Consider the following 26,240-nt stretch of genomic DNA (forward strand, 5'->3'; position numbering starts at 1 on the left):
GAAGATTTGTCATATTACTTTCAGAATTCAGCAATGTTTTTTGTACTTAATGTTTAGTTTTCTTTAAGAGCTATCTAAAAAGGTCAGCTATCATATAAAAGTTTTATATTACATTAAAGCCATTCAGTCAATTTTTCTTGCATACTATATTAGATGCTTTAGTTACAATAATGGAAAAAAAAATAATGAGATACAGAACTATATTATACAAAAATAAAAAGTAAACAAGTTAATGTTTATAAACAATGGGGTTGAGATAGTATAATCTCTTATAGGTTTGTGGTCTTTGCCCTCTGAGTTCATAAGTAATTCCCTTCTGAGACAGGAATGTTAAGCTGTTACTACAAATATTAGCCAGCCAGCTGTTGTGAAGTGAAAAGAAGTAACAAGGAAATCTGCCTGATTTTCTTTCTGATCTCTCTGCCCCCACCCCATCTTTTCTTTAGATTTTTATGAAACTTCTAGTGCTCTCTCAAGTTTAGGTGAGATTACTAAATTAATTTTAAAGTTGATGGGGCAGTTTAGAGTTATAAAGGGACAAAGAGCATACGTAAGTCTCATTTCTCTAGGAAATCAGCCTAAACATCCAGTTTATTTTATCTTACTGGGTTTTATGCTTTCTGTTTTCTCCCAAAAACTTGAGTTTAGAGTTGTTGTGAAGGTAAAGTTTAAAAATGCATTTTTATTCTGGGATTGTTCGAGGATAGAAACAACATGTTCTTATTTTGGTGTTTTTCAAGGCAGTAGATGTGCTAAACAAAGAATTTCAGTACCAGATAAGGAACTTAATTGCTTCTCCTATTCTATAGGAGTGCTGTGATACACATACTGTTTCACAATTTGTTTTGCAAGAAAAGACCGCTGTCAGTGATTGTAAGAAAAGTAGGTATGAAGTGCAAGTTCACAAATGCTAGTGTTTTTTAAAAAAATCCCGAGTGAAAAATGTTTTGTTCCCTCTTTACTGGCCACTAGATGTCACAGTTGTACTGTATCTGTTACTGTACAGTTACTGAAAAGCTGCCGTAGGGTGAGAGAAACTGAGCAACAGTAAATGCTTCTGAAAGTCATCAATAATCTGAAACCAGACCACTATGCCTTTCTTTTAAGTCACCAATTGTAATTTTCAACCTGTTTCACCTTTAAAGCAAGGTAAATTTCAATGGGACAAACACTTTCGTATTGAAGGTTTGCTGTGCTTCAATTAAATTAGAAGGAAATACTCTTGCAATTTTATTTTGGATCCTCAAGCAGCAAGTATTATGCTGTTACACTCAAAGAATTTAGGTCAACTCTTTTTTAAACCTTTTGATTAAGTAAAGCGTGGAATATTGCTTCTTACATTGTATATTACATTATTGTTGGCTTACTTTTTGTATGTAACACAGAGTATGTGAATGTGGAACCAAACTGCGAACTTGCAAACATAGTATCTGTTGCACCGTGAGAAGTCCCTCTTAGGCTGAAGTCTGAAATTACTTTTAATACCTGGGCAGTTTCATAGAGTTGTATTTCTTTCATTCAGCAAGGAATGAGATTGATCTCATTGTCACCAGTGCTATTTTTATAACATATTTTTCCCATCTGAAGTCTGGCAGGTGGGTTTTCTAAAGCTGAAATGCCGATGTCACATATGCTATTTCCATATGTACAAAACCCAAGCAAAACCAAGGGCAAACCCAAGCCCTTTCTAGAAGTAGCTGTACCCTCTTTGTGCCAGCTTCTGCTAGGAAGCAGTTCACCCCAAGTGATTAACGGGAGCTGTTTTACCAATGTCAGTTCAAGGCATTGCCAGCAGAGGGGGCGATGTTAATGCTTTATGAGACTTCACAGCAGGAACTGCTAAGAAAATGCATGTCTCTTCTTGAGAGTGCTCACTACTTTTATGCTGTTAGCTCCCACTTCTTTGCAGGAAGTTTGCAGATGCCTTTCCTCACTATAGACCTGCTTTACCTTTGCCTGTAGGGTGGTAAAAGCCCAGGAGAAGTCAGGAGTAACTCTAACCATTTCTGTGTATAAAGTGTAAAAAAAAAAAAGGTGTTTCATGCAGTTGGCCATTATTTAAAATGTAATTTCTGCATCACTTCAGCCTCTGCAGGTGAGAGGTGACTAGCAATTTAGGGACAGGGAAACTGTGGATAATTATGAAACTTGTTTAAACAGATTCATTTCTCCTCCTGTGCTGCATTTTCTGTGCTGTTATTTTCTAGTGTGCGTACAAATACTTAAGCATTTCTGGATGGTCAGGATAATGCACTGGTGAGTGCATGGATGAAGGCTGGGGAAATGTGTGCTTGTTTGTTTTTTTTCCTTTCTCCAGTGTGCACGCATAGGCACATGAAATACCTAAGAAGTTAGAAGTGAGGAGCTCTCCCAAATAGTGCATATCTTGAGGTACTCCCTCTCTTTCTGAACCAGAACAGATTTAGAACCCCCTCTTCCCAAACCAAATTGAGCAAAACCTGACATGAATGCTGAGAGCCACCAAAGGAATAAAGAACTTCACTGCATTTGTATTAGAAGGGGGAGCTGCATAGTTTGATGGACACTCTTCTCACTTCCCACTGACTGAGCAATACCCAAGGTCAGACATAAAAATGTCTTCAAGACATGTAAATATTTTTGAGATAAATGAAAACAAAATAGCAGTGAAAGAATAACTTCGCAGACTCGCTAACATCCTTTTACCTTGGTTGCTTGTTACTGACTCTTCTTACAGAAAAGACTGAGCCTGCTGGTATTTCAGACACTGTGTAGCTATTGTAAGAGAGCATACTTGCTGGGATGAAAATTTATCAGTGGTTTCAGTACCTTTTTTTAAGTCTCAAATCTTGAGTTTTGTGCTTTAAACTTTAAGGTCTCTTTGGATAGCTTTAAAAATATCTGAAAAGCTGAAGTAAGTTAATATTAACCCCGATTATTAGGGATGTGTAGCTAAATTCCGTGACTACATAAAATTTTCCACTAATTCTAAGGCTGGTTCTTTCATGGTTGACTTGCTTGTTAATGTCAGGTCCTTTTGTCAATCAAATCCATGGTAGAAGGGTCAGAACCGTAAGTTAAGAGAAGCATTAACAAAATAACTGTTACTGTTTTCATTGTGTGCTATAGTCTGTGTATGGCGTATGGAGGCTTCATTTTCAGTGATGTATAATGAAGTGAGGAAGAGATTTTTACTGTACCTGCCCTGCTTTGAGATCTTTTTAATGACTATTTGTTTTTAAACTCTTTCTCAGGATATGGAAGCAAAATGAGTGAGTGTCAGTAAATGCACTGTTGTGTCAGAATTGTGGATTTTATTCATACTTAAAGACTTGCATTGAGGGGGTTTTGTTTCACGTTATGTCTTTTTTTTCTTGGCAATGTTTTAAAAAGTTATGTGCATGTATAATCATATGCAGCACTTTATTGCTTATTTTTGGCAGTGCACAAGAGCAAAAATTTAATTTGCTATTTTCCAAAAGTGCATTGTGTTTATGTAATGGATTTGCATCAGTTGCAGTCTGTAACATAGTTAAGTGTTTTAATTGGCAGAACACCCACATCAAGACTTGTTTGTTTTTCTGATAAGGAAAATGCCAGCTAAGTTAGTCCATATGCTCTGTTCCAATAAGAAGCAGCATATTCACATGTAATGGTCATTCTTTAAAGATAAAATTGAAATGAAAAAAGTAACACAAAACTAATGTGGAGGAGAGGGAAGTTTATGCATAATTATGAATTTTTATTAAGGTTTAGAAATAGAAAATATTTTGCTAAGGAAGGCTGATTAGCTTGCATTTGAAGTACCTGTTGTTTATGACTGAATCTGTCAATGACATGGGTATTGTTAAAATGAAAGTGTGCATTGGTTGTGATTTTTTTCTCAGAAGGATTTACCCAGTATTTATTGTCTAGTGAATAATTCTCTGCTTTCAGAAGACTTGAAAGTCACATACTGTATTGTATGTGTGTTTTTAACAATACTTTAAAAATGTGTGGAATGTGGTAGTAAGATGCAAAGAAAAATGGAAGGTACAGAGCTCCATTTAATGAAATGCATCCTCTTCAGCTGCCAGTCTTGAAGGAGCTTGACAGGCTTCTATTGCTCTACAGCTGCAGAATCTATTTCTGCTTCTTCAGAGGAAATTGAAAAACTTCCACACTTCTTGCCAGCCCTAGAATCCCATCTGCTCTTCCTGCAGAAAGGGACCCTGACCAATGCCCAGCTGTCAGAGATGGCATTTGAACTCCTCCTCCTCCTGATAATACTGGGGGAACTCCACTTAGGCTCTGGGCCTGATATCTCAGTAGAGAAAAAATATTCTAGCTGACTTTGGTTCCTTTTGTTTCTAGGTAATTTTCTTGGAGATTTTCCTTCAGGATCCCCCCCCCCATCCCCAAGGATGAAGAAGTCTTTGTCAGTTTTGACTTGTTGTTAATGGCTGACTCATAGAATAGAGAAATACTGATTTCTCAAGACATAACTCATGCAGTATATGCTAATATAGGTAAAAACTAAATTTTTTTAAAATTTATGGCCACTCACTTACATTGACTATCCTTATCAGTGAAACCCATCATATTATTGCATATTCAGTCAGAAATATTACATATACATGATGACAAGTAGTAGCAGTAGTTTGATGTGAGAAATCGGAAACAGGATGAGGACCAGCTGTTGCTGTGGCTTCTGGGAACCAGAGGCTGATGTGGCTTCCCTTAGCTATGTGAAAATTTCTTTTCAGTAATGAAATGACCAAGAAGACTATAGAATTTCAGTAATTCAGAATGAAGAATGAAGCTACTGCTGCCTGATTCCAGCTGATAGACATAAACCACCTTTTTTCCATTGGATGTTACATTTGGTAAAAAAATAAATAAAATTAAAAAATCAAATGATATTACGTTAGGTTACTCTACCTTTTTTTTTTTTTTTCTTTTAATCAAAACCTCTGATGATTGCAAAAAGGGAAAAGCCCGATGGGCACACTTGCCAAAGAAACCTGGGAATTTACAGACTAAATTTGACATCTGTACCAAGCGCACATAATTTTAAAAGCCTTCTAATAACAGTGAGGTTTCAGAATGATTCCATTAAGAACAAAGAGGACAATCATGCAGCTGAAAGATTGCTTTCATAAACATAAATGATTTGATAATATTTTAGTTCTAGGCATAAGTTACAGTGGGCCTCTGAGTTGTAAAGTGCTGATCAGTTGATCAGTCTATTCATGCAAGATTTGAGTATAGTGCTACAGCTAACTGAAAAATGTGAGCTTAAATGTAGGGAATTAAACTTTTGGAGAAGAGGTGCAGTATGTAAAGCTCAGTCTTAAATACTTGATTTTTGATAGACTGTTGGCAGTACATTAACATAAATTAAAGCTGGCAATAGCTATTATTGTGGTGTGGCTAGATTTCCCACTTCACATACATTGATACATGTCCCTAATTCTAAGGGTCATTAAGAATATTTCTGTCATTTAAAAAAAACACATCCTTTCTATCACTCATTTGTGTGTGTGTGTGTTTATTTGCTAACCTGCAATGCCTTTATTTTCAGAATTATTCTAGAACAAATTTTATTTAATTTTAATACTAGTTGTAATTTAATATCAGCCTAGATTTATTGCTAGCATTGTGTTGCAGCGGTGACAGCAGCCTGTTTTTTTTTTTCTGAGTCGTTTTGAAACACATGGATGTCCATGAGCTTCTGAAGAATTTTTTATTATATCGTTGCCTGTGTATTTAGAATGATTATACTGTGATCTGGTGCAGAGTATTAAATGCAGTAACAGCTTGTCTTTTATGTTCCTGAGTCAATCTCCAATTTTTATTGGCAGTTATATATGTCATTGTTTATTTTATCAAATGAAATCTGTTTCTTTTATGTCCTGTGCAGAATGTGAAAGATGATGGGCAGCATGTATGGAGGCTGAAACACTTTAACAAGCCTGCCTACTGTAATCTTTGTTTGAATATGCTAATCGGAGTAGGCAAGCAAGGTCTCTGCTGTTCTTGTGAGTATAAGCATTTTAGTGTCCATTTGCATACATGTCTATTCCTAGAAAAGTTCTGCCTCTGCATAACAAAGAACTAGTAGCTTCCCAGTACAAAACCGTTGCCAGCACAATGGTGTCTCCCCTCTTTGTCTGCTATGCTTGAGCACTCAGGGTTCTATTTTTAACTTGTCTGGATGTTGGGCTTTCAAAGCTACTATTTGAGGGAGTTTTCTGTATGATGGTAGCTCTGTATTAGTCAACTATTATTGGGATCTACCTCATTTTTTAGTTCTTTTTTTTCCCTTCTTTTAGCAAGTATCATGCTTAAGTTTAAACCTTATATTTTTATTTTTCATCTTTTTTTTTTCTATTAATAATTATTCATATATTTTAATAGATATCAGCTTGACTAGCATCTAAGTCCCATGTTTGTTTATTCTAATTTTGCGCAGAATTCTTGGTTTGTTTATTGTGAGGGTCAAAATCCCCATTTTCTAGAAATCAAGTTTCTGTAACACTTGCAAAGTTTTGTATGTTTAGTTGGTTTGTAAAATCTAAGTCTTGCCATACTTTCATATCTTAACTTGATTATAGATTTTAAGATAAAGAAACACAGAAAACCTGCTACATCTAATTTGACCTTCATTAGACTATTAGGTGCAGTCAGTACAGTTCAAATCCTTGGGTTGTACCTGTGTGTCTTCTAACAACCTGTGTTTGACCAGCTCATAACCTGTATCTTGAGAAACCAAATCTTGCTGAAAGATACTTCATCTCTGCTTGAATGTTTCAGGAGATAGATGATCCATATCTTTCTTTTGTGGTGTGTTCCAATGATTAATCATCTTTTTTTAAGACCTATTTTCTGATTTGAATATGTCTGTTAGATGGGTCCAGTGATTCGTTCGTGTTATGCCCTGCTCCATTAGATTAATGAGATCTTTAGTACCCACTGTATTCTTCTCATGATGGTGTCAAGTCACCTTTCATTGTTCTTTTTGATAACTTAATCAGTTTCTTGGTGTAACTTACTTTCTCCATTTTTGTTATGAAAAATAGCCCATCACAGCTGATCAAGACCTTTCTGCCTGTGCAATTCTATTGATTTGAAATTATTTCGAATGAATGAGGGTTTCCAAATCAACTGTTTGTCTCTCCTCTGTGGGCCACAGACCTCTTTAAACCAGATATAGATCCTCCACATACGCTTTTTCACATTGTATAATTTATTTTACAATACTGTGGAGTGAGAGACATAGATTTATTAAAATTCAAATAAATAGAAATTTAATAAATTCAGATTGATAAATGCTGGTGACAGTAACTGGAATATATATTAAAATACTGAATTTACTAATAGATCTTGAAATACTACATTCTTTAATATTCTTTTACATCAGACTCATGTAAACTTGTGAGGAAATATAATAGCCATATCTGTTTGAAAGAGAAAATTTTATTGAGTATATAATGTAGATCATCTTCTTCAGTAGTTGCCAGAAATGTGCAGGCGACTTACATAAATTGCCCCAAAAAGACAAGCCTTACAAGAACTGTTTTTATTCTCTACTGCAATGTGCTTCTTTAAAATCCGAGAACAATGCTCCCAGAGTATCTGAAGAACATCCACATGCTCCTTTCAGTTTCTTCATGCAGCAAGGAGCCTGAGCCTAGTTACAAAACCATTACACTATTTCCTTATCTCGCTAAGCTGCTTCTCCAATATATTTTCAAAGCACTGCTATAGATTTCATTATTTGCATTTTAGATTGTGTGGGAGGTAAAAAAAGGGGGAGGGGGGGAGGAACTGCAGGGTGCCTCACCATCCCTCCATGGTCCAATCAACAATGTTACACCCTGCAGTTTGTCTGATTAATGGCTGCACCTCCCACTGGGTTTGTGTAATAGGTGCAAGCAAGGTGTTTAGAAGTACTTTGTGCTTAATTGCTCTCGAGGTCAAAAGCCTGAGACATATACCATGCAGGGAGAAATTCATTCTCAGTTTTTAATAGTTGACTCTATTGAATGCAGGTATAAGCTATAGCATTATTTCCTTATCTAGACACAGTTGTATAGTTTAAGTCAGGAGAGCTTTGTATTGTACTCTGACATTTATATGTTTTCCAAATGCAGCTAGTGTGATCTTTACAGTCCTGGCTGACAATAGTGGTTACCAAAAACTGGTGTGGAGAGGTTAGGAAGAAAAAGCTTCTCAGGAGATGACATTGGGGAAAGTAAGAGTTAAAGTTGGGGTGATTACATGGAATGCATGAAAACGATTGCTATCTGAAAATGAACTAATCAGCCATTAAAGATTTATAAATCTATAGAAGAAACAACATAAATTCATTGGCTTTTACTTTTGTGCTTGCCGGCTGCTCTCATGCCTATAGTTTCTAAAATACAGATTTCTTTCTACTAACAAATGACACCAAACCATTTGGCAGTCATCGATTTGTCTTTAATATTTTTGTCATTTGGGAATTATTGTGAAAAAATTTAGTGAGCTCTGATTTAATTAAGCATTTCCTGTTATGCAATGATAGTGCATTCTTGGATTTCTTACTTGCATAATATTTCTTGTTCTAATTGGCCTTTTGTATTCCTTGGAAAAAGCAGTCTGGTTTGAGTTTTCATTGGCTGATTGGATTGATTATATAGAGATGGCATGCTGGTAACGTTATTTGTTTCATAAAAGTGTAGCGAGAAACAGCATTGCCTCAACATCTATTAATGTGTTTCTTTTTTCAGTTTGCAAGTACACAGTCCATGAACGCTGTGTCTCAAGAGCTCCCGCATCTTGCATCAAAACATATGTCAAGTCCAAAAAGAATACTGATGTAAGTTTGAGGTAGCATTAACTTTGCCGTTTACCTGTTAATTTAGTAACTTTTATGTATATCCACGCTTTTCTTTTGCAGGTAATGCACCATTTCTGGGTAGAAGGAAACTGTCCAACAAAATGTGATAAGTGCCACAAAACTATAAAATGCTACCAAGGCTTGACTGGACTTCACTGTGTTTGGTGTCAGATTACAGTGAGTATACTATAGTAAAGCCTTTAGCACAGGTTAGAGAGATAAAAATCCGCATCTCTTTTTTTATGGCCTCATAATTCAAAAGGTCTAGTTCAGTTTTGTCATCAGAAATGAATAGTGTGTATTTAAGAAGTAGTATATGCAGAATATTCATAGGAGTCCTTAATTCTTGCAAGCAAATACGCTTAAAGATGTACTCTTCTTAAAGACAATCTACAAATAGAAATAATATATGTCACGCTAAAGAGCAGAATTCCCAATTTACCTTACAGAAAGATTATAAAATATTTTTCAGTACTGGGGAAGGTCAAGGTCACTGTGACACTAGGGCAAAATCTTAATTTGTGGTGTACTGACAGGCAGATGAAATCGAGGACATCTGGTAGGATACAGTGATTTCAAGTGTCTGGGACATCTTGATATATACTAATCTGTGCACTAACTCTAATATATACAACTTTTGTGCACTCCTTATTCAGCAGGAACCTGTAACTGGAACTAATGACATTCAAGGAACACTGCCCTTAAAAGTGAGATCTTCATGCTAGAAGGAGCAATGCCAGTATTTCTGTTGCTGGCCAGGGCAGGATTAAGTTTTAAATCTAAATGAGGAAAGATTCAGGTCTCTTCTAGGGCTTTTGCCTTTTTGCTGATACCATTATTATTGTTATGAAACAGCAGTTGTTTGTTCAGTGTTTTAAATAATAATATGAGATTGAGGCATTAGTGAATGTTTGTTTTCAATGTACAAGTTTGGATGTTTTATGACATTTTCTTAATACAAGAACGCAAAATATGAAACATCATCAAAGAAAATAGATCCAGGATACTTTCAGTGATAAGCTGTTATGATTACTTAAACCCCAATATTTTAGAAGGAAGCAAATATGTAGTCCAGATTGCTGTCAAAATTTGGATAATTTATGTAAGGAATAGAACACCCAATCCAAAATTTTTGCATACAGATAATTAAATTTAGGCAATGGCTATCTGTGTTTAGATGATAAATGAGTGTGCTGCTCTAGATATAGAAGTGTTTACATTTGTATAATGTGTATATCGCTCAATAATTACATATTATATAAGCCTCTCTCTTAAAGTCAAAGGAAATTGCAAATTATCAGAAAAAGTATTTTCCCATTATTTCATGTGAATCTGTACTAGATTTGTAAAGGCCTTTTAATTCTTGAAGATACACATTAAGATTTAGAGGACTTCCATAAAAACTGATACTCACTGAGGAAATATTGAGGAATGATTTATCATTGAAATCACTGTGAAGAAAAAGGCTTAATTTTTCTGAAAATATCTTGAGTGCTTGTGTGCATATGTAATTGCTTAAATATCTATTAAAATTCCAATTAAAAATCAGCCTGTGTTTTTTGACAGCCAAATTTAAAATGTTGTCACTGAGGTTTTGCAGTTGTATTTACATCGGTGTTTTAAAGATCTTTATTTTCTGTAAAAGTAATGTTGAATATTCAAAATAACTTTATTAATCTTTTTATTTAAGTTTTATGGCTTCAGGTGTAAGTTAGACATAAGTGAGAATTTTCTGTTTTAAAAATATTACAAATTATTTGCTTTTCAATCTTCTATTCACTTTTCTTGCAATTCTGTGTATTCTGTATATTTTGTTGCGAAAGCTTTATTTGCTAATAATAATACTTTATTACTGAAAAAAAACTATTTTAAATTTCTAACAGATGCATGATTTTTGAATGGGTATTCTGAAGTTATGTAATTATCATCACATCCTTCATATATTTTCAACTCCTTGTACACCACCACATTTGGGGCTTGTTGCCGAAAAATTTTTGTAATTCAGGAGGGTGCTAGTTATTCCTCAACTAATTTTGGGCCTCTTTCATGCATATTGAATAGCTCTCCTTATTACAACCTAGTAGGGTCACTTCTGATGTCAAAAAACTGAATCAAATCCCCAAATTTAGAGATGTTTTTCACTGAGGCTTGTTATACTGAATTCTCAGCCAGGGCCATGGCTCCGTCTTCTATATACTCTTGTCTTTCTCTACCAGGGTCTTGTAAAGTTTGTTCATGTGGTTTGTTTGTCTATTTTGTTGTTTGTGGGGTTTTTTAATGTGTTTTTCTTTTGTTTGTGGGTTTGGTTTTCTTTTTTTTTGGTTGTTGTTGTCCTTTTTTCTTTTTTGTGGATGCCTTTTTTTTTTTCCCCTTGCCAGCAAATACAATTTTTCCTGCTTTTAGGCATTTAGTTGTGATGGGCATTCTATGGGAGCTAGGTTTGGGGTAAGGGAATTTTGGGGAAATGTGTTTAAAATCTGCTAAAACCTTTTTATTTTTTTTTTTTGAGAAGAGATGCATATTATTTGATTTCATTGTGTCAAAGCGTTATTTTCCTTAAAGCTACATATCTTCTACCATTTCTGTTGTTTGCTATGCGCCAGTTCTGTTGTCAAAGATCAGCAGAGACTAATAAGAAGATTAAGCTATTTTTTCGCAGATAAGTTTGCATGCCACCAAGTAGCAAAGCTGCTAATTACCACTGAATGTGTGAAGATACTTTTATTTGATGTACCATGGCCTGGTGTGCATTAATTATGGTACAAGTAGCCTTACCACTGAGGCAGAGAATTAGCATGACAAATGATTTAGATTACAGGGCTACCAAAATACCCTCACAATAAGGCTTTAATACTCAGAGTAAATTGAAATTCGTTAGACTTTTATTTTCTGTTGCTAAGTAACTGCCTGAAAAGGTAACTTTGCAGTATAAATGAATGTGGACAAGGGTACTATTAGGTGCCATTTAGTTCAAAAATCAGAAATGTTATGTCAACATTAACTCTACCAGATAACTTTATGAAGACCATGTTGCTGGTAAAGGTTATACACATCAGCAACTGGTACAATTTTAATAGAGTTCATACTGACATGGTTAAATCATCTAAGGGAAAATGAATCAGTCATTGGAAGAATGTGATTCACACATGCAGACATTGAACTACAGATTTTGTAACAGCTGTTGAACCTGTTGAACTAATGCTCTATGCTACCTATTATACTAGCTAAATCACTTCTTAAATACGATTTATACTACAAAATTCTGATTATTTTTCTTTAATGTAAATATGTATATCTTTTAAAAAATTTAAATATTCATCTCTATGGGAAATGCATGTTACCTGAAGAACTTACTGCACACTTCATTGAATCAATACAGAAGTAGTATAATAGAATGATTTAGATTGGAAAAGACCTTTAAGGTCAGTGAGTACAAAATAATAGACTTTCACCAAATTTCACAATATGAAGTTATATTTTACTGTGGATCTCTTTAATAATATTGTGAAGTATATGTGAATGCTTTGTACTGTGTGGCTGGATATATATGTTGAAATATTCTCTTTAGAGATGTTTGAATAGACTTAAAATATTAACAAGAACTCTTGATTGGTAAATGCAAAGTATTTCAATAAACACATCATTATTTGTTGTCATTCAGTGTTGATGTTATGTATATGATTTTTCCCTTCCACCTTTGTAACAATATAGATGCAAGCCAGTGCTCTTTCAGTCAGCAGACCCAAGGATATTCTTTCCGTGTTTTCAGAGTAGAATTCGTCTCATTGCTGTCAGGAAAACTGGATAAATGTTAAGGATAAAGTAGGAAAAAGAGAGTAATTCAGCTTCCTCAGCAGTCAGTGGAAGCCTGAACATTCATTCAGTCAAGACCAAATTTTCCCCAATATAGCTTAAAGCTCTTATATATTCCTACATTATTCTCTTATATTTCATAAGTTTTTTAATAGATATTGCAGCATCACAATTGAATCAGTAGTTACTGTATCACCTTCAGGTAGGATGGGAGAGTTTACAACAATACTAAAAGCTGTCGTGAATTACTGGAGGTTGCCCATTAGTAGTAGAACAGAAGTTCCTGGCTTAGTGCAAGAAGCTGCCTTCTGAAAGAAAGATTTTGATCACCAATAACACTATGTGGATGTTACTGTACTCTCATGTGATGTTCTTATTTTGTGTTCTGGACCACACGTGCAATTTTCCAAATGGAAAATATTTTGATCCACTGTTCTTTGCTTCAGTATAAGTTCACTGGTTTTGTCAATCCTAAGAGGATTTCTACTGCAGTCTGTTTCATTTTCTTCTAGTACTCTAGTAATAATTAGATTAAATAAACTCACCCCATTTTAGGTAGCCTATTTTCTTCGACTGTAGTAGTAAAATGTGTAAGTTGGATCTTTGTTTTCTGTCTTCCTGTAGCTACATAACAAATGTGCTTCTCATCTAAAACCTGAATGTGACTGTGGACCTTTGAAGGACCATATTTTACCACCCACATCAATCTGCCCAGTAGTACTGGTGAGTTGTCCGTGTGTTTATTTCAGATGTAATCCTCTGACATAGGTCATGGCTAAAAGGATGCTGGGGCTGACTGCCAGAGTATTTGTGAAATTCACAGAACCTTAAGCACAAAGGGTAATCATGACTGATGAGTTTATAGGCATAAGCATGCTTTATCCTGAGCATATTGCATTTTCCTTCATGTGAGAATGAACTTTCTGTAGGGCATATTGTAACTGAAGCTGACTCAGGTTTTATCACTTATTCAGACTGTACTTACCAGAAACTGTATAGGCAGAACACTTCTACATTTTACATCTTTTATAGATCCAAGTTCCCAGAATAATGAAGTTATTCTTATGGACAGTTTTTGCTTGGGGTGCATATTGTATATCTGCAATGCTGAGGTCTCTGATCTAAGCCGGAGGTTACCTAGAATGATGACACTGGTTTTGCAGTAAGCTATGCATCAACATTATGGTATATTTTATTCTGCAGTGGTGGACAGTAAATTTCTCTGTCCACAAAAAACAATAACTCAGTTCAATGAAAATAGAAATGCTTGGTATGTGTAGGTTGCATAGAGAAGAGCTGACCCGTTTATCATGAAAAAAGAGCTTTGGAATTAACTAATATATTCATATATTAAAGTGAATGTTTTATGCTTATGAAAGTCATAGCAGCATCGTATTTAGAACAGATGTGTTGTGTTCTTTAAGTATATTTCATAATAAGGGTTAAGAAGTGCTTGAACTTAAGAAAGACTAATTTAGTGCAGGAGGTAAAACAAGGAAGTACACCTTCTAATCTTAAATGTTTCTGATCATTAAGAATAATATTCATGTCTATAGTAAGTTACTTGCTTTCTGATTGCGTGCTAGACTTTTGGTTTACTCTGCTTGGGTAAACTGGGACTATTGCATTGCTGTCAATGAACATAAAGCAATGGAAAGCTGGCTTTGTAAGAGTAGTTTTGTAGTTTTTCCCTATTATTAGTGTTATTAATGTTTATTAATGCTTTACTGTATTTATTGTATTAATGTTTATTATTAGTGTTTTTAATATTGCCTGGACAAGTTCTAAATAATAATTGTAAAATATTATTTTAAGTTTGTTGGATGATTACATTCTGTTTTACATTATTTAATTTTCAGGATTTTAGTTCATACTTTAAAAGTTAACATGTAGAAATTACGATTTTGTTATTGGACTGTTTTCAGTTTATTGTTATTTATTATTTGCCATTCTCATAAACTGAATAAAGCCCCAGCATGAAATTTCATCTTCAATTATTTCTCTGTAACCCCATTTTCTTTTCAGGAGAGGAAGAGGGATAGAGGAATTAAGATTTTCCTTGCATAATTGGAGTTTAGTTAAGTTTAGTGGATATATAAAACCACTCTAGAGCCAAATCACCCTTGAAGAGGTTTGTTTTATCTGCACATTTTGAAGGCATAAGCAGAAGTAAATATGTTTTCCTGCATCAGAATCATGTTTCAGTATTACATACTAATGATGTAACGTAAAACATATATTTCAGTACAACGTATATTGTTAGGAATGGAAAATATATTTTGCTGTGATTTAATGTGAACTTTATAATTTCATAGTATATTCATCTAGAAGTTTCTTCAAAAAATGCCTTAAAATCATGAGTATACTTATGTTACAAATAATACATCAGTGACTTAGCTAATAGGAATTCCTTCTAGAAACGATTGATTACAGTGTACATATTATTTGTGTTAGTAATTTTTTAATAAGCTTCTCCCATTTCCTCTTATGGGGATTCCTTTTGAGAAATGTAATACTTCAGTGTATGTGAAACCAGCACTCTTGATAATGACTTCAGACAATTTTTGGTTTGGCTTTTACAATAGTAAGTGTCTCTGTTAATAGAAATGATGTGTGCAGATGCATAAATCTGATATACCTGACAGTTCAAGAGTCTTTTCACCTAGGACACACACTTAGCTTCAATGATCAGCTGAGCAGTAATATTCTTGCAATTGTACATACATGTCTAAGGTAAAGAAAAGCAGATACCCGCAACGCTATACCAGGTGTATCCTCAAGTTTTTTGAGGTATCAGAGCTAAACTTATCTTTGTATCCCATAGAATAAGTTTTAGGAGTTGTAGGAAAATAGCAAGTTGGAAAATTTTCTACCTTTGATATCCCAAAAGTTTTAGCTGTCACTTCCATTTGTAACTTTGGAAGTCCAAACTTCCAGGAAACTGTCAAGAGTTTGTCTCAGACTAAAATGCCTACTTAAGTTTTCCTTCAAGAGCACAGGCTAAATCCTTTATCTTTTCTCTTTTGCAGAACTGAGGACATTCATGTTTTTACCTTTCTCATAAAGCATGTCTCATTTTTTGAGTTCTTGTGAATTCCAGCCTCAACTCTTTCTGCAGAGATAAAGAGATTTTTTTCCATAAATTGCATTTCACAACACAATGGATTACATCAGAGCTACAAAAATATTCTCTCAGCTGCAATTTGTTGTTTGGATCCATATCCTCTCAGTTTTTCCATTTTCTAGGTATCCATTCACATCCAAAATCACTGATGCAACTGTGAAGAAAAAATAACTACCCTTGCAGATTGTAATATCACAGAGGATGACAATTTCTCTTTGCCCTAAGCATAGTCATCTCAGCTCAGGTGACATTTCTAAAACTCTCATTCAGGATTTCTTTAGACACAAAAGAGATTCCTCTAAAATACGGTGACTGGCTTGATCCTCTCCTACTGTCCCCTCTCTTAAAGGCTGGAGAGAGAACCTAGATGCCTGGTCATCTGAAAGCTAGGTGGCTGGTCCAAGTTAAATAACAGGGCTTTCATCTTCAAAACTGCACAAAATGGAACTTGTCAAATGTTATTCCTAAATATGATAAGCTACATTCTGAGCTGAAAACGAAACCATGGGGAAACTCATGCAGTTGGTACTGTATCATGAAAGAATCATATATATGTCTAGATTCAATGTCATATGAAGATTCCTCATATCTCACTGCAATCCTTTTAAATGTTTTAGTAAAATGTAGTCTGCCAACTTTAAAACTAGTCCTTTTTACTTTTCTGTTTACCATATATAAGGCTTGTTATATGGTGAAGTTTTTTGTTCAAGTTAAATGAGTTCTCTTATAAACTGTGTGTGCAGATCTCAAATGATAGTCTTTTAATAGATGTCAGATACACTTTAATGTTACTCTCTTTTATTTCAGTAACATTTTAATTAATTCTTACTGATTGAATAAATGTACATTGAGACTTGTTTCCTAATGAGGGCACATTTAGAGGAAAGGTTTTGCATCATTCTGATATCCTGTGGGTAATTATATTCTAATTATATGGTGGGGGGAAAAGTCTATAACTCAGTGCTGATATTGTTCATTGGACCCAATTAATTACATGCATATAATGAAAGTTCATGCTAAGGTTGACTGACAGTGAGTTTAAAAATCTTTAGCTCAATTGAGTCGTAGCTTACCAAGAGCACAGAATTAGATCATAACCAGGTTAAAAACTGGGTATTGGAATGAGACGAGCAAGTAGTAAACAAAAAATGATTGGTCTCTCCTTGCGATACAGTTTCTGTTCCCCCACCCATTTATAAGGCAGAAAGGGAAAAAAATGCTAGCATGCATTTTGGCTTCTTCATTCTGTGCCTTCCTTTAGTTTGCTCAAATTATTGATGAGCACATAGGATGTTCTAATTAATATTTATGTTTGTAGAAAAGTAACTAGATTTTTCTATTTCCCTCCAAAATAGGTATAGCCTCAACAAATAGAATCCTGCTATTCAATAAATATATGTTTATTTTGTAATGTAGAATAATTTTGATCCTTCTATTGTTTATATGAGTTTTACATTTTTATTTTTTTTTTTTTACTTTATTTCTGGCATTTGTTTTGGAAACCATAATTTGATTTTTTAATCATGGAATAAAAAGAAAATTATGGAATAAATTTTAAAACATAAGGTACCCTGATTACAATGTGAGCATTACTATATGGCAGTTATCACTGTCTCCGTAGTAACCAGTTTATTTCAAAGGGTATAAGTCTGGTATAATATAATTATATAATTATATAATTATTATTATTTGAATTAATTATTATTTAATATTTAATATTGATATTTAATATTAATTTATATCTATATATAATATATAATATGTCATTCATATATTTATAATTAATATTAATATTTAAATAAATTATATTTTATTTATATTAATATATTATATTATATATAATTATATAATATATATTATATATAATTATATTATAATTATATAATTATATAATTATACAAGTCTGGTATAATATTGAAAATAAGTAGTGAAAGAAATAAAATTTAAAATTGGGTACATTTCGTTGTGTTCAGTTTTCATCTTCATTATTCAGCATTCTAGGACAAATTGGTCATTATAATAGAAAGTTTTGAACAACTCACTTTTTCTTTTCTGAATAAATTTGGCTTTCGTCTAGTGAAGATGGTTGTAACTTTTTTAGGACTAAATCATTTAAGCGTGTATTTTATTTATATGATGATGATGATGATGGCTTGGCTTCGTGTATGAAGATTTGGGAAGGCCATTACCTACACTTACTACAAGCACGATGACTATGGGCAAGTAGAATAGGCAAATCTGGTTGGAGAAAAGCTGCATAGGCAATCAGGAAGATTCCGAACAGGACTGTCATCTGGAACAAGCAAGAGCAACCAATGTCCTGAACAGCCCACAGGCAAGGTTGGATCTGCAGCATAGAATATATATATATAGAGAGAATTTGATATATATGAAACATATAGAGAATTTTTATATAAAATTGCACACAAAATATACACCTAATATAAAATACCATCATATGCCGCATTCATATAAACAGCTATGTATTTTGGTGGAGGAAACTGATGTATATGATTTGGGGTTTGGGTTGGTTAATAACTAGTTCTATTTAGGTACATAAAATGATATACATAGCAGATTACAAATGTTTTAGCAAAGAAATTGTCTTGTGCAACTGAAGAATATATATTATGATCTGTAGCTTTAAACTTTTGTCTAAATAAAGCAAGTGTGTTTAGCTGCTGGCAAAAAGTAGTACAGAGTTAAAGCTAAAAATATTGTACAAGAATTTTCTTTGACTATCAGTATTTAGAGAGACTAGGTAAAATAGCTAATGGCTGTGTTACAATTGCAGCATAGTTCAATAGATATTTTTTGCTGCATCTGATAATATGTTTTACTGATATTTTTTTCCTTTTAGGTAGGTAGATGTTATTCATATAGGAAATCGGAGATACATATAGAAAAATGGGAATTAGCAGTCGCTGGTTGAAGAATGAGATTTCATAATCCCTTCTTCAGTTTTTAATCCTAAAATGATTCTTCTGTTTTCATTATAGTAGAGATCAGTTTTAACTCAGTTGAATCCAAGCTCAACATGGAGCACAGAATGTCAGTGCGGTGTGTAAGTGTCTTTAAGAGCAACTGAATCCTTTGAAGCTGAGTACTAGCCTTATTCTGAGTTTCTGAACAAAGCTACTACTACAGAAAATTCCAGTTATTTGAATATATTTGTGGGGCAAAGGGGGGGGGAGGATATTTAAATCTGGTTGTTGAATATTAAGTAATGATATAGCAATTGAAACAGATTTAAAAAACAAAACAATACCCTTTTATTTTTCTTTCATTTGCGTATCATATTGCAGATTCAGTTCTAAACCAGATTTGAAATATAATGGTGTGCTTATCTACACTAAAAGCTTTTTCATTTCTTTGAAGTCAGAAGGAAATTAATAATTGCCCTGGAGGAAAATGTATCTTCCTAACTAATTATCTGTTCGGCAAACACAGTTCAATGTTAAAATAATAAGATGCTGATAAACCGAAATGGCAGACGTTCAATCATTTTAAGTTATATCTAGTTGCCTGCCCACAACTCATCACTAGTGCCTTTACCTAAGTTTATTTCTTGCATCCTTTCCCATTAGTTTTTTAACATGTTTTTATTTTCAAAGTTCTTTTCCAACTCCTCTGTCTTTCTTCGGTGGTACGTATTATTGCTGCTATAGCCCAAGTTCATTGGAAGTTGCAAATTAACTTAAAAGTCTTGGGTCCTATTGTTGTTGCATGTTGATTCAAATATCACATGGATGCAAGATGTAACGCAAGTTATCTTCAAGCAACTAAATGAGCTGAAGGCGACACACTACACGAGGAATGCTTGGCTGTGATTTTGATGTGTAATTCTTTACATCTTTATTAATACATGTAAAACAATCAACACAAAGTATATATATATATATATATATATATATATAAAGTTATCATGTAGCAATTCCTTATTCAGAACAGTCTTGTAGTCAGCTGTTCTAGAAAGTATTCTTAAATGACATTATTTCCAATTCCAGAATTGTATTTTTCCATGTATTTTGGCTACTAGTATTATAGGTGACAAAATACTTACTTCTGATTGACATAATGTGTTGGGGTTTATTTGGTTGGGGATTTTTTTGGGTGTCTCCCCCCCTCTTTACATGCAAATGTTTCTATCAAGGCAACTCTCAGAAGGCTTTGTAGTATGGGCATGTGCAAGGTCACTGGACAGTATTTTTGCTGGTGAACTGGTCACTAATGTCCACAGGATGACTTTCAGCTTCAGCCCATGAATGTAGAGCTGGGTATTGTGCCTACAGCTATATGAGCTTTCAAGACAGCATGGTGTGTTTTCCTAATATTGGCCCTTCTGATTAGTTACGTACACAGTGCTAGAGCTGGAAATGTAGACTAACTTTTATAAAGTAAATTTTTGAAATATTTTAGCACATTTAAATCATTATATCTAATGTGATGATATGATATCTAATAGATATTAAAAATAGATTGCTTCTCAGAGTTTGGGTTAGTGGTTGTGGGTGTTTTGCAGCTTTCAGGGTGTCTCAATCTTTGATTCTCTTTGGTTATTGTATAACTATGGACAGAAATTGCATGGAATAGAATTTTTGTAAGCATGGTCTTGAATAGCTTGTAAGTTTACAAAATGACAGCCTAGAAGTACCTATTCTAATACTTCATTACATATTAAAACACAAGTTTTGCATCCATGGGAGATTTTCATGTCATTAACCAAAATAGCGCTATAGAATCTTGAAGCAACCTTTCTCCAAGTTCTTTAAAACAACCCAAATCATCAGTTTGGTATTCAAGTCACATACTTGAACTTCTACCGCTTTAATCCTGCAAAACACTTGAGAATACCTTTACACGGTATTCCTTATGGTTCCATCTGATCTTGTATGACCAAATTCCCCTCTTGAGTATTTTTCAAGTTCAAGTTTCAGTGTTCTAAAATAAAACATATTGTTTAATAGCTCTTTCAGTTTTTGCTTTTGGTTCTCTGCTTATGCACTCCCACCCCCAAGTTGGGTTTTTGGATATATGCTTTATCTGAAGGCATATAGTAAAAAAGAAGTAATTACCATGCAGAAGTAACCTCAAGTTTTTGGTAGCCAGTTGACAAACTATGTGATTAACCATTCGACCATTAGCAGGTCAAAGGAGGTGATCCTGCCTCTCTGCTCTGCTCTCATGAGACCTCACTTGGAGTATTGTGTGCAGTTCTGGTGTCCTCAACATAAAAAGGACATGGAACTGTTGGCACAAGTCCAGAGGAGGGCCACGAGGATGATCAGGGGACTGGAGCACCTCCCATATGAAGATAGGCTGAGAAAGTTGTGTCTGTTCAGCCTGGAGAAGAGAAGGCTGCATGGAGACCTCATAGCAACCTTCCAGTATCTGAAGGGGGCCTACAAGGATGCTGGGGATGGACTATTCATCAGGGACTGTAGTGACAGGTCAAGGGGTAACAGGTTCAGACTTAAACAGGGGAAGTTTAGATTGGAAGAAATTCTTTCCTGAGAGGGTGGTGAGGCACTGGAATGGACTGCCCAGGGAAGTTGTGAATGCTCCATCACTGGTGGTGTTCAAGGCCACGTTGGATGAAGCCTTGTGTGGCTTGATTTAGTGAGAGGTGTCCCTGCCCATGGCAGGGTGGTTGGAACTTGATGATCTTAAGGTCCTTTCTAACCCTAACTTTTCTATGATTAGTTAGGTTCCATGGGATACAGCCCTAGAGGGCAAGGGGGCCCAAGACTTTTGGTTGTTATTCAAGAATCTGCTACAAGCTCAGGAGTGTTGCATCCCAACTAGAAGGAAGTGCAGCAGGAGGGCCAGGAGACCTCCTTGGATGGATAAGGAGCTGCTCAAGAAAATTCAAAGGAAAAAAGAGGCTTATAGAAGGTGGAAGCAGGGACAGGCGGCCTGGGAAGAATACAGGGATGCTGTCCTGGAAGCTAGGGACCAGGTGAGGAAAGCTAAGGCCCAGTTAGAATTAAATTTGGCTAGGGATGTGAAGGATAGCAGGAAGGGATTCTATAGGTATGTAGTGAATAAAAGACAGACTAGGGACAACGTAGGCCCCCTTCGGAAGATATCGGGAGAACTGGCTACCCAGGATTTGGAGAAGGCTGAGGTTCTTAATGACTTCTTTGCCTCAGTCTTCACTGGCAAAGTCTCTGACCGCACCACCCAAGTCTTGGAAGGCGAACACAGGGACTGTGAGAATGAGGACCCTAGGCCCACTGTAGGAGAGGATCTGGTTCGAGACCATCTTAAAGACCTAAATGTACACAAGTCCATGGGACCTGACGAAATCCATCCGCGGGTCCTGAAGGAGCTGGCGAGTGAAGTTGCTAAGCCACTGGCCATCATATTTGAAAAATCATGGCAGTCAGGTGAAGTTCCTGACGACTGGAAAAAGGGAAATATAACCCCCATTTTCAAGAAGGGGAAAATGGATGATCCGGGGAATTACAGACCAGTCAGTCTCACCTCTGTGCCTGGCAAACTCTTGGAGCAGATTCTCCTGGAAGAAATGCTAAGGCACATGAAAAACAAGGAGGTGGTTGGTGACAGCCAGCATGGCTTCACTAAGGGGAAATCCTGCCTGACCAATTTGGTGGCCTTCTATGATGGGGCTACGGAACTGATGGACAGGGGCAGAGAAGTTGACGTCATCTACCTGGATTTGTGCAAAGCGTTCGACACTGTCCCACATGACATGCTTGTCTCTAAATTGGAGAGACATCAATTTGATGGGTGGACCACTCGGTGGATAAAGAACTGGCTGGATGGGCGCACACAAAGAGTTGTGGTCAATGGCTCAATGTCCGGCTGGAGACCGGTAACGAGTGGTGTCCCTCAGGGGTCGGTGTTGGGACCGGTCTTGTTCAGCATCTCTGTTGGTGACATGGACAGTGGGATTGAGTGCGCCCTCAGCAAGTTTGCCGATGACACCAAGCTGTGTGGTTCGGTTGATACGCCGGTGGGAAGGGATGCCATCCAGAGGGACCTTGACACGCTTGTGAGGTTGGCTGATGCCAACCTTATGAAGTTTAACCATGCCAAGTGCAAGGTCCTACACCTGGGTTGGAGCAATCCCAGGCACAGCTACAGGTTGGGCAGAGAAGAGATTCAGAGCAGCCCTGCAGAGAAGGACTTGGGGGTGTTTGTTGATGAGAAAATGAACATGAGCCGGCTTCAGTGTGCGCTGGCAGCCCAGAAAGCCAACTGTATCCTAGGCTGCATCAAAAGGAGCGTGACCACAGCAGGTCAAAGGAGGTGATCCTGCCCCTCTACACTGCTCTCACTGAGACCTCACTTGGAGTACTTTGTGCAGTTCTGGTGTCCTCAACATAAAAAGGACATGGAACTGTTGGCACAAGTCCAGAGGAGGGTCACAAGGATGATCAGGGGAGTGGAGCATGTCCCGTATGAAGATAGGCTGAGAAAGTTGTGTCTGTTCAGCCTGGAGAAGAGAAGGCTGCATGGAGACCTCATAGCAGCCTTGCAGTATCTGAAGGGGGCCTACAGGGATGCTGGGGAGGGACTATTCATCAGGGACTGTAGTGACAGGACAAGGGGTAATGGGTTAAAACTTAAACAGGGGAAGTTTAGATTGGATATAAGGAAGAAATTCTTTCCTGAGAGGGTGGTGAGGCACTGGAATGGTTTGCCCAGGGAGGCTGTGAATGCTCCATCCTTGGTGGTGTTCAAGGCCACGTTGGATGAGGCCTTGGGTGACATGGTTTAGTGTGAGGGGGGCAGGGTGGTTGGAACTAGATGATCTTAAGGTTCTTTCCAACCCTAACTATTCTATATTCTATGATTCTATGATTCATTAATAGCCTTATAATACTATTTAACAGATAGATAAATTATTGATAACGGCTAATGATAAGTGGTTTTTAATAATCTCAGCTGTGTATGAAATAATCCAGAAAACTAGATTTGCACTTATTGATTAAGAGACAGGGTGGGAAAAGGCAATTTTTGTTAACTGGCACTGGATTGTGTGTCAGCAGTTAGAATGTAAAAAGGTAACTTTAGTAAGCCATTAATTCCTATTAATCTGTTTTTCTAAATACTATTATAGGGTATGATATTTCTAAATGTTAGTGTTTTCTGTGAAGACTGTACCTCTATATAAAGAAAGAGTAGAGATACTTTTTGAGCATGAATGTTGTACAGCTTGTCAATTGCAGTAGAATAAAGCTTTTTACGTAAGATTTCTCTCTTTGGATGAAGATTGAAAGACTCGGCACCTGCAGAGTATTCTTTTCATTTTATCTTCCAGGTATCACTTTTTACTGTTCAAAAGAATAAATTCCTCAGGTATTCTAATATTTTTCGCTGGTGCTAAGATGATCCCACAGGTACTTCCCAGAATATAAGTTATATAATGCAACAGCAAGAACTTTGGAGGCATACAGTTGTGCAAATATGTAAAGTATGTTTGTTAAGTACAGCTGCTGCAGGGTAACATTCCTTGTGAGCGCTCTCTCCATTCCCTTTGCCATCCCAGCTGTTTGGTGTTGTAGCCTAACATTCTCTTTTTCCAACAGACGCTACCCGCTTTAGGAGGTTTGCTCCCTGAGGTGCGTAACAGGAGGCATCCATGTGCGCACGAGTACTACCGGATCATGATGTTGTGCATTCTTCTTGCTATAAAGTGCATTTTGGGGCTGAGCTGAAAATTGAGACATGATACTCTGTGTTACCATTTGAAAGGCCCTTTCTTATTTATCAATTATTTTTTCTTATTTGAATAAATAAGGGATAGATACAATTGAGCAGTTCTTACTTGACAGTGATGTCTCTGGAGCAATACTGAATGGTAGAAACTCCAGATAATGGATATTGACTTCAAAGTGGGAATTCAAGGGGAGAAAAGAAGGCATGAGAGGTGCAAAAATGTTTGGGGAAAAAAAAATTGTTGTGGTAATTACTATTTTGGAAGGTATTGTGCTGTGGCACTTACCGAAAGAACTGAAAAGCTTGATTCTTTGAGCCATCAAAATGTACAATAGCTTTTAAAATGCTGTATTTAGTATCTATCTCAACCTCATGCATGTCCACTAAACAAAATGGTTCACAGATACATTAGTCGTTTCGAATGCTTTAATTAACAAGATAGTAAATACAGCAAAAGTGTTGTAGAAACATTTCTAACCTTGAAAAATATTGTTTTCATTTTTTTAAAACCATTTGTTCAATGCATGTCAAATTTGTCTTAACATTGCTAGAATTTGTAGGCTATTATCCACAGATGATTTTATTAAACTGTTATTATTTCATTAAAAAATGACACTGTTTAGTTCATGATACTCTTGGATAGCTTAGTAATGGTATAGTTCCTCAAAGAGAGTTATTTTAACAGTCATGTACAACTGGCTTAGAAAACCATCTTTCTATTTCATGTATCTATGCAAGAATATTTAAGAGAGATTTTTTTAATAAAATGGTCAATGTTTTTATTTTGCATTATTAGATTTATTCAGGAGAATTAAGATATACATTCTTGCATTCTTTGATACAAACTGTAAGTCAGATCCTCAGTGGTATGACTCATACCTAAAACTTACAGGATATAACTCTGGAAAATGTAGAATCTCCTATCAGCTTCTTCAGAAGTGGTCAGAGAACAGTATCAGTACATGTGGTGACATATAATGTGGTATCGTATGTTTATAAGGGTGATACAAAATCAAAATTCATCATTGAAGGAAGCAGACCTTCAATGATAATGAGGTCAGGTATCCATATCTGATTTTTTGAATAACATTCTAGACATCTCTGTGTTATGAGTATACTCTTTCCTTTGTATTTTTTTAAGGGGTTCGGCCTAATCTTGTCTAGTCAGTGCGTGGGAGAAGCTGCTTTTGTCTGTGGTTTAAGCAATTGTTTTGCTTATGGAATAGGTAATACAGATTGGAGAAGGAATGTTGCTAATGCAGCTGTCCTTGGGCCAAGGCTGACTGCCATCCGTATCATGCTGAAACAAAAGCACAAATATCCAAACCTTTGCTTGAAGCAATTTTTACTGCATTTTGCTTATGAATGATTGATAACAGTAAGTTTGGGAACTGTGGTAAGCATCCTTTATGTAAAGGCAGTTCTCAGCAGTGTATAAATACTTTAAGTAGTATTATCATATATACAAGCAGATTTTCAGTGCCACACTTTATAAGCAGCCCTCTTTTGAGCAGTGGGGTTTTTACCGCTCTTAATGTGCATATGCTGTGCTGGATCTGTTCCTTTTGTACTTTTTACTTTGAGCTATCACAGGTATTTTGTCTAGCTTAACATTTTTCTGGGCTTTTAAAATTTTGCTCTCCATCTCTGACTTTTTTTTTTGTTTTTTAAGAAATCAGAGGTTTTTACTAGCTGTGTGACTGCATTAGTGACATGTGATTTGATGTTTTGAAGATGTTGCAGTATCCAAAAACTGGATTTGGCTGTAATATA

At 35.7% G+C, this 26,240-nt stretch overlaps 1 protein-coding gene across 3 annotated transcripts in view; it reads left to right on the top strand.

The window, feature by feature from the left end:
- Positions 1-26,240, top strand: part of DGKB (diacylglycerol kinase beta) — a gene marked incomplete at both ends in the record, with an annotated part of 332,840 nt that overhangs the window by 69,697 nt on the left and 236,903 nt on the right. For 2 of the 3 annotated variants that reach the window (XM_080639403.1, XM_080639404.1), the window contains 4 exons: positions 5,882-5,999; positions 8,733-8,821; positions 8,903-9,019; positions 13,280-13,378. In XM_080639403.1, coding sequence (XP_080495529.1) covers positions 5,882-5,999; positions 8,733-8,821; positions 8,903-9,019; positions 13,280-13,378 — 423 coding nt within the window. Of the gene's footprint in view, positions 1-5,881; positions 6,000-8,732; positions 8,822-8,902; positions 9,020-13,279; positions 13,379-24,337; positions 24,371-26,240 lie in introns of all 3 variants that reach the window. The other variant, XM_080639402.1, reaches the window with a different exon arrangement.

This window comes from Psittacula echo (genome assembly GCF_963264785.1).
Source record: "Psittacula echo genome assembly, chromosome: 2".
NCBI lineage: Eukaryota > Metazoa > Chordata > Aves > Psittaciformes > Psittacidae > Psittacula > Psittacula echo.